Raw genomic sequence first — 17,386 nt, 5'->3', positions numbered from 1 at the left:
CCCCTATAAAAATGTAAATTTCTTGAGGGTGAGGACTGTCTTTTTGCTTGTATTTATATCACCAGTTCCTAGTACAGTGTGTGGCACACAGTGAATGCTTAATAAATGTTGCCTGCCTGCTTGCTTGTGTAGAGTTCCCAGGATCCCTAACTAGGTTTCCTAGTCTAAAGTAGGCTTTGCTAGATTCTGGGGTAGGAAGGGGTGGGGGGGGGGGGGGCCTACCTTGGACTTTTGGTCAGAAGAAATGTGGCATCCATCTATTTTTTTCCTAGCCTCTTGCCAGACAGAACTTCCTCCTCCTAAAACACTCTGTGTATAGACCTTGACTGCACCTCTTTTCCAGGGAATGATAACTCTGCTTATTCTCCTAATTTACTCAAAAGTTCACAAAGAGAAGTTATTTTTTTACGTTGATCAAATAATGCCTTTGGTTATCCTGACCTTTTTCCAAAACAGCAGTTTGCAGGGTCTTAAAAGGAATTCTTTATCTTTATTTAACAGAAGGCTCTATAGATCAGGATGAAACATGCAAGGCTGGAACCTGGAGTCTTATAGGTCCCAATGCCCTTTCCAAAATGAGAGCAGCTGCAGTCAGCTGCACTCTGTGCAAATTAAGTGCTACACTTGGGCTCTTGACAAGTTGCCACATGGGGCTCATGGGTAGGCAAAATATGAAGTGTTACTGCTGCCTGCCTTAAAGGCAGCATCTGCTAAAACCCTGCCTCTTCGATTTTGCTTAGGCACCAGATGGTAAGATGGATTCTTCTGGGCATGAGTACAGTGTGAGGAGTGGAAACTCTTTAGAAACTAAGGGTTAGAGTTTCACGTTCTACTTTCCCTGCTACTGTCTGAATCCATCTGTAGACTCCAAAGGCATTATGCTGCTCAATGAGCCAGGCCTAAAGACTGAGCAATCTTCCAGATTTACTGTTCACAGACCTGCTGAAACTCAGCAGGGTAAGTTGCAACTGCTGTTCCTAAATCAGATCTCTGAGCTTTGCTTCATGAAACATTTTCCTCACCTTTAAACGACTACATTTTTAGCTCACAGCCTCAATTTCTAGTTTAGCTGAAAAAGCAGTTTTCAGCATGCAGTTTTAATACAATCACACATGTAGTGTGTCTAAATATTGTAAAACATCAAAAGTACAGATTACTGAAGCTAAGTCTTCAATGGAATTACTGCTTATTTCAGTTTATAAGTCTAGATTTTGAACTTCAACACTGGTAGTAATAATTTTTATGAGGAGTCTCTTCCTGACAAATATAGATATAAAAGAGTTACATACCTGTCCAGCATCCAAGTAATGTGTCACCTGGAGGACCAAGAAGAATACTCGGAGGGACTCCTTCTGTATGGGGTTCCCTTGCCAGTTTTCAACTATTTGTCCACAAAGTGTCAGAAGGGGATGGACTTCTTGCAACTTCCTCTCCATCAGAAGGAGCTGTAAGGAAAGCCTATTTGGGGTTTTGTTTTGTTTTAACTTGAATATTCCTGATAGTTTCAAAAGGAATAAGTGGTTGAAGTGACTGTGATATAAGCCATGCAACATGAAACAGTAAACCTCTCATAAATCAGACACACCCAACTTGAGATTCATAGATCAGTTAAATAGTGAGGCTATCATCTTACTTCAGCAAAACATGAATCTGTTTTAATTTACAAAAAAACAACATTGGGGCTGCCTATAAGCTTTTCTATCAATGACCTCTGCCTATCTGTTACATTCATCCTCCCTCCACAGCTAATATACCATACGCACTCAGCTTACTTGCTAAGGCTCTATTCTCTTAATGACAGCCATGCAGATAAATGCATGAACAAAAGCCCTACTTTGTTATCTCTCCTCATACTCTCATTTGTATTCACTCCAGCCATATTCTATGCAGTCTCTTTCATTCCCTATTAAACTCCAATATGGTGTCTTTGATGCTTCTTTCCATCCTGGATATCTCCTCTTCCCTCCCCCATCTATTTTGGCTCCGTTTAATCTATTTCCTTGTATTAGCTGAAATCTGGCTTTTCCCTGAGACCTTTATATCTTGAACAGTATGTGCTTGCACTGACTATGCTTTTCCCCATTCTCTGAGTTTAAAGACAGACTGAAGAGAATCACAGAATCTCTGAGATGGAAAGAACCTCAGCGGCAGCATAGAGGAGACACACAGATATTCAGCCAAATTGAATCTAGTGCGAACCATACCTAAGTTAGAACCAACTCTGCCATATGACAGCGATATCCAGTCTTGAAGGAAAACTCACAATCATTTCCCTACATACTTTATTTCACTTGTGGAGAGGTCTAAATGTTAGGAAAATTTTCTTGACATCAAGTCTAAATTTGCTTCTTGCTACATTCTACCCATGGTTTCTATTTTTACCCTTCTTAATTCGTGCTGTCAAGTTTACTAGTCTGTAGTTTATAGATTCTCTGAAAATGAGGACATTTGCCTTTCTTCAGTCTTATAGTACTTTGTGTGTTCTTTAGTGTCTCTTTTTTTTTTGCCTTTTGGAGGGAAACTGGGGTTAAGTAACTTGCCCAAGGTTTTTTGTGTGGGTGTTGTGTCTGAGGCTGGAACTGAATTCGGGGGTCCTCCTGACTGGGGCCAGTGCTTTACTCACTGTGCCACCTAGCCACCCCTTCTTTACTGTCTTTTAAGGATCACCCATAGTGGCTCAGAAACCACATTAGCCAGGTCTTTTGGTACCCTAGGAATGAAGTTCATCTGGATCTACTGGCCTGAATTCATTTAAGGAAGATGGGCAATTTTCTTATTATTTCTCTGCTTTTCTTGAATTTTTTTTTAATTCTTTCCTTTCCAGTCCAAAGATTTTTTTTTTTTTGCCTAGTTCTCTCTTGGCAGAGAAAAAAAAAAAACAAATATAAAAGTTGAGTAACTAACTATCTTTTTTTGTTGTTATGTTATCACCATCCCATCTACTCTGGGTAGCCATCCTATCCTTTCACTGAGCCTTTTTTAAACTTAAGATGTATCTTAAGAAATCCATTAAGTCCAACTCTGATGTTTCATTGTGAATATGGAGGTGACACTGAGAGTAGCCAAAGACTTGTAAATTATATAGAAGCCTCATGTTTATAATGAATATATTCTTCAAGAAGAGCTGGGAGGTACTAGACAAACTGAATAGCATTTGAAAAAATGAAACTGATTATATGCTGAGAGCAAGCAAGTAGTTACTAAAGTGGGAGCCATTTCCAAATCAGCTCTTTGTGAACAGAGAGATAAAAGACTTGTTAGGCAGAGATCAGAAATAATACCAAATTAGAAGAGTACAAACAAGATGATTTGGCTTGCAAATGAGTCAATTCCAACCTGAACTACTTAATTAAGGTACAGATACTGAAAAATGGGAAATGGGTAACTGAATAGACATGGTAACCTCATCACTTGTTCCTAATGAAATTTAAGATTTATATAATCTGTCATAAGGAGACAAAAAGAACTCAGGAACTACCATAGCCAACAAATGCTTTTCATTATCTTGCCAAGAGAGAGATGAGAAACAATGGGCAACATTTGGTTTAGAATAAAACTAATAATAAAATTTGTTTGCAAAATGTTTCAGAGGAGAATTGTGGGAGATTATGAAGAGTATTGTGTCAAGAAACAGGGAGATGCACTAGAGTAAGAAACAAATTTTACACAAGGTTTTGTGAGAGATCCCATTAAATTAGAACATCCTGAGAGCACTAAGGATGAAACTGGGAAGGATGTCAACAAACAGATGGAAAATGGAAGAGATTTGTTAACATTTCCATCAAAAGATTTCTGATAGAACCAAGGGATTCTGTTATCTTCATCGATGACAATGGAACCACTACATTTGGACTCCAACATCATCATCCTATACATACTATATTTATAAAATAGGGCAAAAAGAAAACAAAGTTAGGAAGAACAACTGGACTAGACCTAGTATATGTAGTCAGGATGTCCAGGCAAAAGTGCCACTTTTGGAAAAGCTGAAGATGCAGTTCCTATGGTATCTGAAAGACAAGAGCAAGCACACCAAAATTTGGACAGAAATTATGGATCTGATTATTACTGAAAAAAAAAATGACAAGGTGGCAGAGCCAAGAAGGCAGAGTAAAAGCAGGGAATTGCTTGAGCTCTCCCCCAAACTCTTCCAAATACCTGTAAAAAATTATTCTAAAAAAATTCTTGAACAGTGGAACCTACAAAATGACAGAGTGAAACAAATTTCCAGCCCAAGACAACCTGGAAGGTCAATAGGAAAGGTCTGTTGCACCAGTCTGAGAGAGGAGCTTAGTACAGTGCAAAATAGGCTGCTGGCACAGATGTGGCCCCAGCAAACCTGGAACAGGCCTCAGGGGACTGAATCAGTGGTGGCTGTGGTGGTTTCCAGTCTTCTCAACCCACAAACTCCAGAGAAAACTCAGAAGGTCAGTTAAAAAGGTTTGTTGGACCTGGGTGAGAGAGGAGCATGGTGCAACCCCAGGCCTGGAGTGGTGGTTGCTTCTGGAGCACTCGGCCCACAAAGAGTGGGGGGAATCAACGGATCAAGTGGCTGATAGGAGGGGGATTACAGGGATCTTTTTGCTGGTGCTGAGACAGGATTCTCTTGATTTGCCTGTTCTTGGATCTGGATTGCAATACTGGGTGGCCGTCCTGGGGCGGGGAGAAATGCTGCTGTGGTGGAGCTTGTGGTGACAGTGGAGAGGGAATTCTCCTCACGGTTCCAAGGCAGAAAAGAGTGCTTGTGGTCACTCACAGATCAGAGCACAGGCCAGGAGATCATACTACCATGGAAGGACTGAAAATTTAAAGGTCTCTAGAAGTATCTCTGAAAACAGCTGCACAAAATCCCTGAAGCTTGGGTCAGTATATCCTCTACACTGGAAGTAGAGCCCTATGTTAACAAAGAGTTAAGTCTAGTAATTGGCTGGGGAAATGAGCAAACAGTTGAAAAAAGAAAAACTCACACTATAGAATCTTACTTTTGTGACAAAGAAGATCAACATATACAACCAGAAGAAGACAACAAAGTCAAAGCTCCTACATCCAAAGCCTCTAAGAAAAATATGAATTGATCTCAGGCTATGGAAGTGCTCAAAAAGGATTTCAAAAATCAAGTAGAGGAAAACTGGAAAAATAAATGAAAGTGATACAAGAAAATCATGAAAAAAGAGCCAACAGCTTAAATAGCACCTTAAAAAATAGACTAACCTAAATGACAAAAGAGGTTCAAAAAGCCAGTGAGGAGAATGCCTTAAAAAGCAGAATTGACCAAATGTAAAAGGAGATCCAAAAGCTCACTGAAGAAAATTCTTTAAAAATTAGGATGGAGTAAATGGAAGCTAATGATTTCACGAGAAATCAAGAAATTATAAAACAAAACCAAAAAAATGAAAAAAAAAATAGAAGACAATGTGAACTATCTCACTGGGAAAACAACTGACCTGGAAAACAGATTCAGGAGAGATATAAAAACATTATTGGACTACCTGAAAGCCATGATCAAAGAAAGAGTCCAGCCATCATCTTTCAAGAAATTATTAAGGAAAATTGCCCTGATATTCTAGAACCAGAGGGTAAAATAGAAATCGAAAGAATCTGCCAATTACCTCATGAAAGAGATCCCAAAAGGAAAACTCCATGGAATATTACAGTCAAATTCTAGAGTTCCCAGATCAAGGAGAAAATATTGCAAGCAGTCAGAAGGAAACAATTCAGCTACTGTGGAAACACAATCAGGATAACACAAGATTTAGCAACTTCTATACTAAGGGATTGGAGGGCTTGGAAAATGATATTCTGGAGGTCAAGGGAGCTAGGATTACAACCAAGAATCACCTATCCAGCAAAACTGAGTATAATTCTTCAGGGAAAAAAAATAAACATTCAATGAAATAGAGGACTTTCAAGCATTTTTTTTTTTTTGCTTTTTGGGGGGCAATTAGGGTTAAGTGACTTGCCCAAAGTCACACGGCTAGTAAGTGTGTCAAACGTCTGAGGCCGTATTTGAACTCAGGTCCTCCTGACTCCAGGGCTCTATTCACTATATCACCTAGCTGCCACCACTTTCAAGCATTCTTGATGAAAAGACCAGAGCTGAGTAGAAAATTTGACTTTCAAATACAAGACTCAAGAGAAGCATGAAAAGGTAAACAAGAAAGAGAAATCATAAGGGCCTTATTACAGTTGAATTGTCTATATTCCTATATGGAAAGATGATATCTGTAACTCATGAGACATTTCTTAGTATAAAGATGGAGGGAATATATATATATATATATATATATATATATATATATATATATATATAGACAGAGGGTACAAGGTGAGTTGAATAGGAAGGGATGATATCTAAAAAAGGTAATTAAGATGTGAGAAAGGAATATACTGGAAGAAGGAGAAAGGGAGAGCTAAAATGGGGTATATAATCTCACACCAAAGAGGCAAGAAAAAACTTTTACAGAGGAGGGGAAGAGTGGAGAGGTAAGATGGAATCAATCAACCTACTCTCATGGATTTGGCTCAAGGAGGGAATAACATACACACTCAATTGGTTATGAAAATCTATCTTACCTTACAGGAAAGTAGGGGGGAAAGGGAGATGATAGAACAAAGGGTGGACTGGAGGAGGGGGTAATCAGAAGCAAACACTTTTGAGGAACAAGGTCAAAGGAAGAATAGAATAAATGGGAGGCAGTACAGGATGGAGGGAAATATAGTTAGCCTTTCACAACATGACTATTATGAAGGTGTTGCATGACTGCACATGTGTAACCTGAACTGAATTGTTTGCCTTCTCCAGTGAGGGTGGGTGCAGAAAATTTGGTACTCAAAAGTTTTAAAAACCAATGTTGGAAATCGTTTTTTGCATGCAACTGGGAAATAAGATATACAGGCAATAGGGTATAGAAATCTACCTTGCCTTATAGGAAGATAGAAAGGGAAGGGAATAAGAGAAGGTGGGGGTGATAGAAGGGAGGGCAGATTGGGGGTAGGGGTAATCAAAATGTATCAGCAGACTTGGAGTGGGGGAGGGGGGAGATTGGGAGAATTTGGAACTCAAAATCTTGTGGAAGTGAATGTTGAAAACAAAAAAATTAATAATAAAAATATAACACAATAACTTAAAATATATGCTTACTTTTCCATCTTTATAAAAATCTTTATGAGAATAATTTACATAAATATTAATGGTACATGAGAACAGGTTTTCCACAAAATGATAGATTACATCTTTGCAGGCACAAAGCTGACTGCAAAGATATAGAGTACAAGACCCTACTGTGCTTATTGTTTAATTTCTTTTTTTTTTTTGGAGGGGGGAAGGCAGGGCAATTAGTGTTAGTGACTTGCCCAAGGTCACATGCTAGTTTTGTGTTAAGTGTCTGAGGCCAGATTTGAACTCAGGTCCTCCTGACTCCAGGGCCAGTGCTCTATTCACTGCACCACCTAGCTGCCCCTATTGTTTAATTTCTAAAAAGTATTTCACTGGTAGAACAAAATGTCTTTTGCATTCTCCAACATGTTGCCTCTTGTGCATATATTAAAATTATATGAAATTTACTGAAAGATATAACAGAAACAATATTGTACAAGGACTCACTATTAGGATCAAGCTATTTATAATAACAAGCTAGGCATTATAAATATTAAAGAATTAAAACAAGAATACATAGTATCATTATAGGTGTTGTGAGTGCTATGTACAAAAGAAGGTTTTAAGGAGAGATTCCCTACAGATGTTGAAGTCCTTTATGAGCTACTATTTTCAGATGACACTCTGCTAATTCCACCCTGGAACTTTGTAGAGCCTAAATGAGACACACAGTCATTCTAAGAGTTTGCCCATGTCATCCATGTGGGAAATAAAAGGGGAAAACCCCCTGCTTTCCAGATTATGATAGGCTCTTGGAAGAACAGTTCCTAGAGCTGGTCTACCAGTGCATACATTTTGGACAAATGCTGCAGATGAAACACTGCACTGGGCCCAGAATTAGATGGGAGGAATAAGCTACATTGCATTTGAAAAGTTGTACAACATTTTAATGACCTGAAGGTTCTTCCTCAAACTAAAGCCCCACCAATATTCTTACAGTGATGCTATATGACTTTGAATCATGGAATACTACAACCTACAAAGTTACAGGTCAATAAAAGGGAAGTGGAGGAGTACACGGCAAGTATGCAGCATATTATCAAAAAAGAACTGGACAACTGTACAAAGGAAATCATCTGAGAGATGTATGACTGAGGACAGTCATCTAGCAAGAGGGAGGGATACACTGACTAAGGAATAACTAAACAAATTACATGAAAGTGCATGGAAGCAATGAGAAAATATTGCCATAAAAAAATAAGAAGAATTTGGAGAAGTATGAGAAAACTTAATGGGAATGATGTAAAGTGAGCAGAACCAAAAAAAGAACATATATATTGACTACAATATAAATAGAAAGAATAGATGAAACTGAATACTATACAGTTATAATCACCAAGCTTGGCCAGGCAGAAGAGTTGAGAAGATGTAAATCTCCTCTTCATTGCAGAGGTGGGGGAGAAAGGGATTATGGAGTTGGATACTGCATGTACTGATATGGTTGATGTGCTAGCTGACTTTGCCAAGCTACCTTTTTTCTCTCTTTTTTCATGTTACAATAGATGGGCTAGGGGCCATACATTTGGAAATGACTATGATGTGAAAACCAAAGGAAAAAAAGGTAATGGACAGCCTGAATGTTCCATGGGTGAAATTTAACTCCTGATGCTTATTTATACCTCTGTGACCTGGAGTACGTTACTTAAACCCCTCCAGGTCTCTGAGAGTCCTTCCAGTTGTAGATCTACAATCTCTGAAGGCCTATAGTACACTAAATCATCCATCTGAGTTGCACATATGGGAGGACATGGATAAGAACTGCATAGAAGGTAAGAAAAGAATATTATTTGAATTATTGGAAGGAACATCCACATTGATGAAAATATAAATCTATCAAAGAAGCAAAGAAAAAAACAGAATCCTTTGTTTTAGTCTCAGCTTTACCAGCCTCCACTCAATTTGAGCTTTAGTACATCTGATACTATTCTTATAGGCCTATTGTCATGCTTTTGTATTCATCCTACATTACCCATCCCTGCTTATATCACTGATACCGGTATCTTTTTAAAAATGTGAGTTGGGGGGCAGCTTGGTGGCGCAGTGAATAGAGCACCAGCCCTGGAGTCAGTAGGACCTGAGTTCAAATCCGGCCTCGGACACTTGACACACTTACTAGCCATGTGACTTTGGGCAAGTCACTTAACCCCAACTGCCCTCCAAAAAGCAAAAAAAAAAAACCAACCAACCCCCCCCCCCCCCACAAAACCCCCCCCCCCCCCACAAAAACCCAACAACAACAAAAAATGTGAGTTGGTCCATGAGGTCCAGGGGTGTTCATACCGGTCTCTTTAGTCAGCATTCCCTGTTTACTTGAGAGCTTCCCATTTTTCCTATAGAAATGTAGTCCATGGACTCTTCTATCTATCCCTCCCTCCGAACCCTTTTTAGAAATCTGCGGCACACACTACTCTCACCTTTCCTCTTGCTATCACAAATTCCAAGCTGGGAATGGTCATTTCTCCCTGAGGTTCCTATCACTTTTTACTTTAACCACCAGTTTCACCTTGTGGATAAGAACTGGGTCCAGAATATCAGTTCCCCTCTCATTGGTTCATCTTTTGGAGGATGAAATTATCATTAGCAAGGCAAACCAAGAAGTGCTTCCTCCCTTCACTTTCAGCACAAAGACAGTTTTAATTGATGTCCATGTAACTAAATTTTTTCTCTCCCAGTGCAACCAAACAAAATGTAAACTTCTAGGTTACTGTCAAACTGGATCCTCTCCATTTCCCATCATTATCAAATTCCTTCCTCTCTCTATACCTTTGATTGTGCAATCTCCCCGCCTTGAATAGACTGCTCTCCTAACCTTCACTTCTTGTTGAAATACCACCCCCCCTTTTTTCAAGGTTCCCTTCTGGTAAACTCTTCTTCATGAAGTCTTTCTTGAACTTCCCAAGTCTAAGTGATCCACCCCTTCTCAAACTTTCCTAGAGCATTTTGTGTCTCTCTTTTGGCCCTCCCACACTTTACCTTGTAAGATCCCTGTCTGTGTACATTTCATTTCTCCCATGAAGGACCATAAGCTTTTTGGGTGTGTGGATTATGTTATTTTTCATTGTTGCACATCCAATGCCTTGCACATGTTAGGCACTTAATGTTTGTAGAATTAGATTATCATATCCTCCTTTTGCATTGTAGTTATTTGCATATGTCTTTTTCCCACTAGTAGACAATAAGTTTTAAAACAGCAAGGTCTATGTTATATAACTTGGTATTCCTGGGATAGTGCCTTACATATTACAGGTGTTTCATAGATATTTGCTGAATGAACCATCAGAGCCTTAAACTGTGTATTTACTTGGGCTGAAGTGAAGTTAAACTTTTTGAAAACAGCAGTAACAATAAAGGAGCACAGTCTAAAATACATGCAAGAAAAAAAAAATACATGTAAGGTCAAAGTGCACTAAGATTTTGGATAGCCAAACATTTCTGTTTTCCTTAAGTCTGTTTAATTTTCAGAAGATACACTGCTAGAGGCAAATATTTTAGGCATGAAAAATTAAGGCTTAATGACAAATTTTAATAATCTTGATACTCCTACTATGTAATAATCTTGATACTTCCACAAGTTCCATTCAATAAGATGCCTAATCCATCCCACTCCTGTGCAATCCTCACACTGCAGAATTAAAAAACAAACTTTACTTACCATCCCCTTACTCAGCAGGAACAGTGCCCTGAAAATAAGAATGTGAATAACAGTGAGAGCCAGCAATGGCCTGAGTCGCTAAAACATGATAATTAAATACTCAGATATAATCAGGTGCTCAGGGTACTGCATATTTTTTGGGGGGAGGGGGAAAGGCAGGGCAATTGGGTAAGTGACTTGCCCAAGGTCACAGGGCTAGTAAGTGTTAAGTGTATGAGGCCAGATTTGGATTCAGGTCCTCCTGACTCTAGGGCAGGTACTCTATTCACTGTGCCACCTAGCTGCCCCAGACTAACAGATTTTAAAAATCAGTTATTACAGTCAGTATTCTATAAAGGTTCACTGCATACTGTTCTAGTTCTCATGGTTACAATACACTAGTAGGTGATATGGAAAATCACCTTGCTACATCTACTTGTTAATTCCTCCCTGAGTTTTAAGTTTCCTCATCTGCAAAATGGGGACAATAACATCTGACCTACCTACTTCACAAGGCTATTGTGAAGTATTGCCGTTATTTAGTCATTTTAGCTGTGTCTGACTCTTTGTGACCTTGTTGAGGTTTTCTTAGCAAAGATACTGGAGTGATTTGCCATTTCCTTCTCCAGCTTATTTTACATATGAAGAATACGAGGCAAACAGAGTTAAGTGATTTGCTCAGAGTTAAACAGCTAGTTAAGAATGTAAGGCTGAATTTGAAGTCAGGTCTTCCTGACTCCAGGACCAGCACTTTATCCACAGCACCACCTAGTTGCCCCTATTGTGAAATAGGAAAGAATTTTGTAAACCTTAATGTGTTATCAAAATGTGAGCTATATTACCATTATTATTATTATAAAGGTAATTAATTGCAACTTTATGGGATTCCATTTAAAACAAAGGAATGATCAGAAAAAGCCTTAATAGATTTGTTTATGAATGGATTTGGGCCATAACAAATCCATTAATGGTAACAAAGGCAGATTTTCATAGGAGAGAAGAATTTAAATTTTAAACAAGAAAAACAGACGCTTTCAAGGCCACATCTCAGTGTTGGGGGGGGGGGGGGAGAGGGTTGTGGTACTGGGAAGACACCATGGCACAGAACTGACAGTACTTGTCAGAGTCTAATGAGTCATAATGATGTAAGTCTACTTTTATTTTGTTCTTTATGTCTATACAACATTATATATGCATTATATTTCACACAACAACCTGGGGAGGACAGCAGTCTAAGTATTATCATTTCTATGCTATAAAGGAAGAAAATGAGGATGAGGGAACTTAAGTTATTTGCTTAAGGTCAAATTGCAAAGCAAAGATTCACATCTAGCTCTCTGGACACCATGTTCCATTGCTTGTTCATATAAGCCACACTACTTTTCATTGACCCTATCATTTGTAATTCACAATTTAAGAAAATGGTTAAATCAAAGTAATTTTCTTCAGAGTATTCTGGGGAATCATTTTATGTCAAATACGGAATAATTAATACTGAGAACTGCTGCGTACCCACTGAAGATAAATATGTGGATTCCAGTTTAGATTATGTACTTTTTTACAAGGTTAAATGGTACCTCTTACAACATTTTAGGTCAGAATAAACAGAAAAATGTTAGAACTATAGTTCAGAAAATTCAAAAATAATTTTTAATAGAAACATGGCTGCTATACTAATTTTAGACTAGTTTGTCTATTGCTGAGTTATTCCAAATAAATTTGGAATGACTAGTAGAAGTAGAGAAGAAATCAAAAAAAGGAAGAATGTGTGCAAATCAGGGAAGGAAAGAAATACCTGCATACCTGGTGTATTCTGATCCTACTACCCTTGCATATTCTGCTCCAACTCCAAGTAAGTCACATGCAGATACCAAATCTTTTTCAAGTGTGTGAAGTTGCTAAAAAAAGAGAGGAGACATTCAATCCTTTCATTTCAAATGTTTCCATTTCAAACACATCACTTTTTATACTACTGTATATTTTTATTTGTTAACCAGTTAAAATTTGGCCCTGCCATATTTCAATAGTTATCTCTATATCAGTTTTGAACTTAATTAGATGAGTAATCTTCATACTCTTCAAATGCTTTTGGTACAGAAGTCTATTTCAACTATGTGCATATTATTTAAGTTTAATGATGCATCAGATGTGTAGTAGACAGTTAACACTAATGTCCATAAAAGCCCTTAAAGCAATTAAGCAGGTGGGAGTAAATCTACATCTGACAAATAGTAATATGTAATAAGCCATAGTTAAATATAAATATCCCTAGAAAAAGGACAAGGGGAATATCGCTCTATGTAAAGATACTGCTAGGCATGAAAAAAATATTACCCAAATTATGGTAGAGGTAGGAAGAAAATCAGAAGACTGGAAATGCCTTAACTCCTCCTGGAAACCTGATAACACTTTCTTTCTCTCTGCTATATTGGTGTTAAGCCTAGGTCTTCAGTTTTGTGCAGTGCTCACATCTTAAGTTATATCATAAACACATTATGTCATACAAAGATCAGTTGAAAGAACTAATGCTCTTTAGCCTGGGGAAAAGAAAACTTATGATTGTTGTCTTCAAATACTTGAAGAGCTGTCATAGCAAAGAGGGATCAAACTTGTTCTGCAGAGGGCAAGTACGAAGACTAATAGCTAGAAGCCTCAAGGAAGCAGGTATTGACTCAATGTAAGAAAGATTTTACCTGGATATTCAAGCAGAGCCTGGATAGCCACTCATGGGGAATGCTGTTAATCTTCATGCTTCTGAGATCAAAGGATTTAGAGGTTGGAAAGATCTTAGAAATCCCCTACTTCAAATTCCTTATTTTATAGATGAGGCAACTGAGACCCTGTATTGTTAATGAAATGGAAAGATCTTTTTTGCCCATTATGTGACCCCTATGTGACCTGCTTTAAGCCTGAGTCACATGAAGCCTGTAGTGGGAGGAACTTGCTGAACAGGTGGAGCAGGAAGTGGAAGAGTGAGGTGGAGCTGAGAGAGAGGAGAGAGAGAGAGGGAGAGCAGCTAGCACAGGTGAAAAAGGTGCATTTTGCCTAAGGGAGCTTGTTTGTGGGGAGGCCTGATGGAAGGGAGGTTTGGGGATAGCGGTGCTCCCTGCATTGGTAATATGTAGCAACTTCTTTATTACCATGGTGGATTTGGCTTTCTGGCATATGAATAAATATCTTGGTTTTGTCTTTTAAGAAGGGAGTCTGTTATATCTTACAGTTCAAACCTGGAATATGACTTCATATTCATAGCAGCTGCGGTGGCTATTGCATTGGTGATATAGACCCAAAGAGGTCAGGTAACTTGTCCAAACTCACACAGATGTTAAGTGGCAGTAGGAATTTCAACCCAGGTCTTCTGACTCCAAAGTCAGTGGCCCTATTCACAAGGGGAACAGACTAAATAACCTCTGAGGGCCTTCCTAATTCTAAGATTCTATGACATATGGAAGAATAAAATTAATAAAATATATAATAATATTATAGTCTATACAAACAGTATGCAGTAATATTCTCCCACTAGCAGAAATCAACATGCAGCATCAAAACTGAGAGGTCCTAATGTGGCAATATGCCTAGTTTGGCTTCAAAAGAACTCAGGCATGTGGTCTTTTGGAAAACGAACACTCCTGCCTTAATGAGCCAAACAAGAAAGAATTGAAAGAATTTTCATCTAAAAGAAACTACTTCCAACTACATTATGGCTCTAGAAAGTCTCTAGAATGAGATTTAACTAGTGGGAGACTGAGAAAAAAGACCTACTGTTAGAGACATAAAGGAGATAAGAAGCTGAGATACAGAGCTCTTTCCCTACTCTCCCTTAAACTCCCTTCACTTAATCCCACCATCTGATCAAACTATCATCCTACATCTCTCTCCTCTCTTTCAGTCTAACTACTAGAAAAAAAAATCTACCTATATTCTTGCTTTACATCCTTACTTCCCACTTATTTTTCAGCCCCTTTCTGCCTTCCAACCTTACCATTCAATTGAAACTGGTCTCTTAACAAGCTGTCAATGATTTTTCAATTGCCAAATCCAATGCACCCCTCTCACATCTTTTCTGTAACATCTGATACTACTGACCACTTCCTCCTTTTTGGGTTTTTGTGACACTGCTATCTCATGCCTGGTCCTTCTCAGTCTCTGATAGATCATTACCCATGTCCGACCTACACTCTTTGTGTGGGGGTACACCAAGGCTCTGTCCTTGAACTTTTTTCCTTGTTTCTTGGTAACCTCATGAGTTCCCATAGGAATAACTATTATTTCTATACAAATGATTTCCAGATTATGTATTCCAGCTCCAATATTTATTCTAAATTCTACTCCCACACTACCAATTGCCCATTTAACATCTCTAATGGGATATCCCATAGGTATCTCAAATTAAACATGTTCAAATCAGAAATCATTATCTTTCCCTAAAAAACTGTCCCCTCTTCCTATTTTTCCTATTTCTGTTGAGGGCATCATCATGCTTCTAGAGTTAACCTGGACTATTTATTTCCTTTCTCTCACCCCTTGTACACAATCAGTTGCCAAGTCACATCAATTTTATTTCCACACTGTATCTCTCATCTGTCCCTTATCTTCTGTTCATTTATCCATCACCCAGAATCAGGGCCTCATCATCTCACATGAACTATTACAATAGTTTCTTAAGTGGTATTCCTTGCCTCCAGGCTCTTCTTTCTCCAATACACCTTCAACAGACCCACCAAATTTATATTCCCAAAGCACAGTTCTGATGAACTCAGTTCTCTGCTCAAGAAGCTGCAATGGTTCCCTATTGCTTCTAGCATAATATACAAATTGGCTTTTAAAGTCCTTTACCATCTAGCTCCAGCCTATCTTTTCAAGATTACTGTGCATTACTTTCTTTCACTTACAACATGCCAGACAAAAAGGCTTACCTGGGATTCCCCATACATGACCTTTCACTTCCTACTTCCATGCCTTTGTATAGACTATCCCCCATATCTACAATATAATCTTGTCACCTCTGCTCAGCTCAGGTGCCACCTTCTATAGAAGGTTTATCCTTATTTCCCAAGTTGCTAATAACCCTATCCTACCTCAAAATCACCTTGCATCTTCTGTGTATTTAATTTCTGTGATCTTTCCCTGTAAGCTCAACAGACTGAAGGGAGGGTGAATATTTTAATTTTTGTTTTTGTATCTCCCAGGGCCTAGAACAGTTCCTGGCAAATAGAAGATGTTTAATAAATGCCTATTGAACGAATGATGAATTAATACTTTCCTAAATGTTTCCCATTCCCTACATGCTCTCTTTGTAATAGCTAGAGATGCAAAGCTAAAACCAATTTTCTATTTAGCTATTTCTGATAATAATCATTTCACATTTATAAGTCACTTTCTTCCACTAGTCACATTCTGATATCTCATCATGGCATGGAAATGACCCTGAGTTCCTGAAAGCTATACTAGCTGAGTACAAGTTCTGACAGATCCTAGCAAAAGGAAAAGCATCCAATTCAGGTCTGATGCTAGACTAAAAGTCTGTCATCTGAGGACCTGCCTAGTCAAATGTGAAGAAGCTCTTTTTCAGGTTAGCTAGAGGGTGATGAATTTTCTACTATAGCAACTTCAGAAGACTATATATTAAGTTGGAGAGTGATTCTGATTTGTGTCAGTGGAGGGAGTACTCAAACTGATGAAATTGTGGATCCTTACAGTGTTGAAATATGTTACTTTCTTGCCTTCAAAACACTTTTCTCAGAAAATTCTAGCTAGGCAGGACAAGTATTTCCCCCATTTTAGAGAGATAAAGATGTTTGGTCACCCACCTATGGTTATAAAGCTACATAAAGAGAAAATACAATATAATTATGCCTCTTGGGCATTTCTCATCTCTATATAGAGAAAAATGATACTCACTGCAAGCTGAAAGAGTAGTCTACAGTGCCAGTAGGGTGTTTGCTGTGAAATCTGAATTGCTTTACGCAAGAGTGGTTTTGCAGCATCAACTGAATTCTGAAAGGATATATTTAATTTGAAAAAAAAATCAATATTCAAATAAAATTATTTACACAGCAGCCTCAATTTCTGATGGCCATTACTAGTCATGCTTATCAAAGGTTTTGGAATATGTGCCATGTATTTTCTTAATATCTGCCATGTAAAACTCAATTATTTTCTGTTAAGCTTTGTACCAGATACATAGTGTATTTTCCACACAATAATTTATCATTGGACAAGTCTGAAACAATCAAGTATAGAACTTCAGTCAAATTAGATGTAGACCTCAGTCTTACCTATTCTGCACCAGATAGGAGTACCTTCTTAGGTGAAGCTCTCAGCCCACTTATCATCCAGGCTTTCTCTCTCTTTTTTTTCTGCTTTTTGGAGCGGGGAGGGTAGGGCAATTGGGGTTAAGTGACTTGCCCAAGGTCACATGGCTAGTTTTGTGTGTGTGTGTGTGTGTGTGTGTGTGTGTGTGTGTGTGTGTGTGAGAAGTGTCTGAGGCTAGATCTGAACCCAGGTCCTCCTGACTCCAGGGCCAGTGCTCTACTCACTGCGCCACCTAGCCGCCCCAATCCAGGCTCTCTTAAATAACATTATATTGAAAAAGAGAG

The 17,386-nt window shown here is 38.4% G+C and overlaps 1 protein-coding gene across 1 annotated transcript in view; it reads right to left on the bottom strand.

Moving 5' to 3' along the window:
* The window catches only part of MAU2 (MAU2 sister chromatid cohesion factor), a 93,162-nt gene that overhangs the window by 49,476 nt on the left and 26,300 nt on the right, over positions 1 to 17,386 (bottom strand). Inside the window, exons 4-7 of the mRNA XM_069086908.1 lie at positions 16,689 to 16,784; positions 12,591 to 12,685; positions 10,809 to 10,836; positions 1,290 to 1,445 (exon numbers count right to left, since the gene is read on the bottom strand). Of these exons, the coding sequence (XP_068943009.1) occupies positions 1,290 to 1,445; positions 10,809 to 10,836; positions 12,591 to 12,685; positions 16,689 to 16,784 (375 nt within the window). The remainder of the gene's footprint in view (positions 1 to 1,289; positions 1,446 to 10,808; positions 10,837 to 12,590; positions 12,686 to 16,688; positions 16,785 to 17,386) is intronic.

Source organism: Petaurus breviceps, unplaced genomic scaffold (assembly GCF_028583685.1).
Source record: "Petaurus breviceps papuanus isolate PSGF00001 unplaced genomic scaffold, PetGlider_PUasm1.0 180, whole genome shotgun sequence".
NCBI lineage: Eukaryota > Metazoa > Chordata > Mammalia > Diprotodontia > Petauridae > Petaurus > Petaurus breviceps.
Note: the sequence above shows the minus strand (reverse complement) of the source record. Positions and strands in the feature narration are given on the sequence as shown.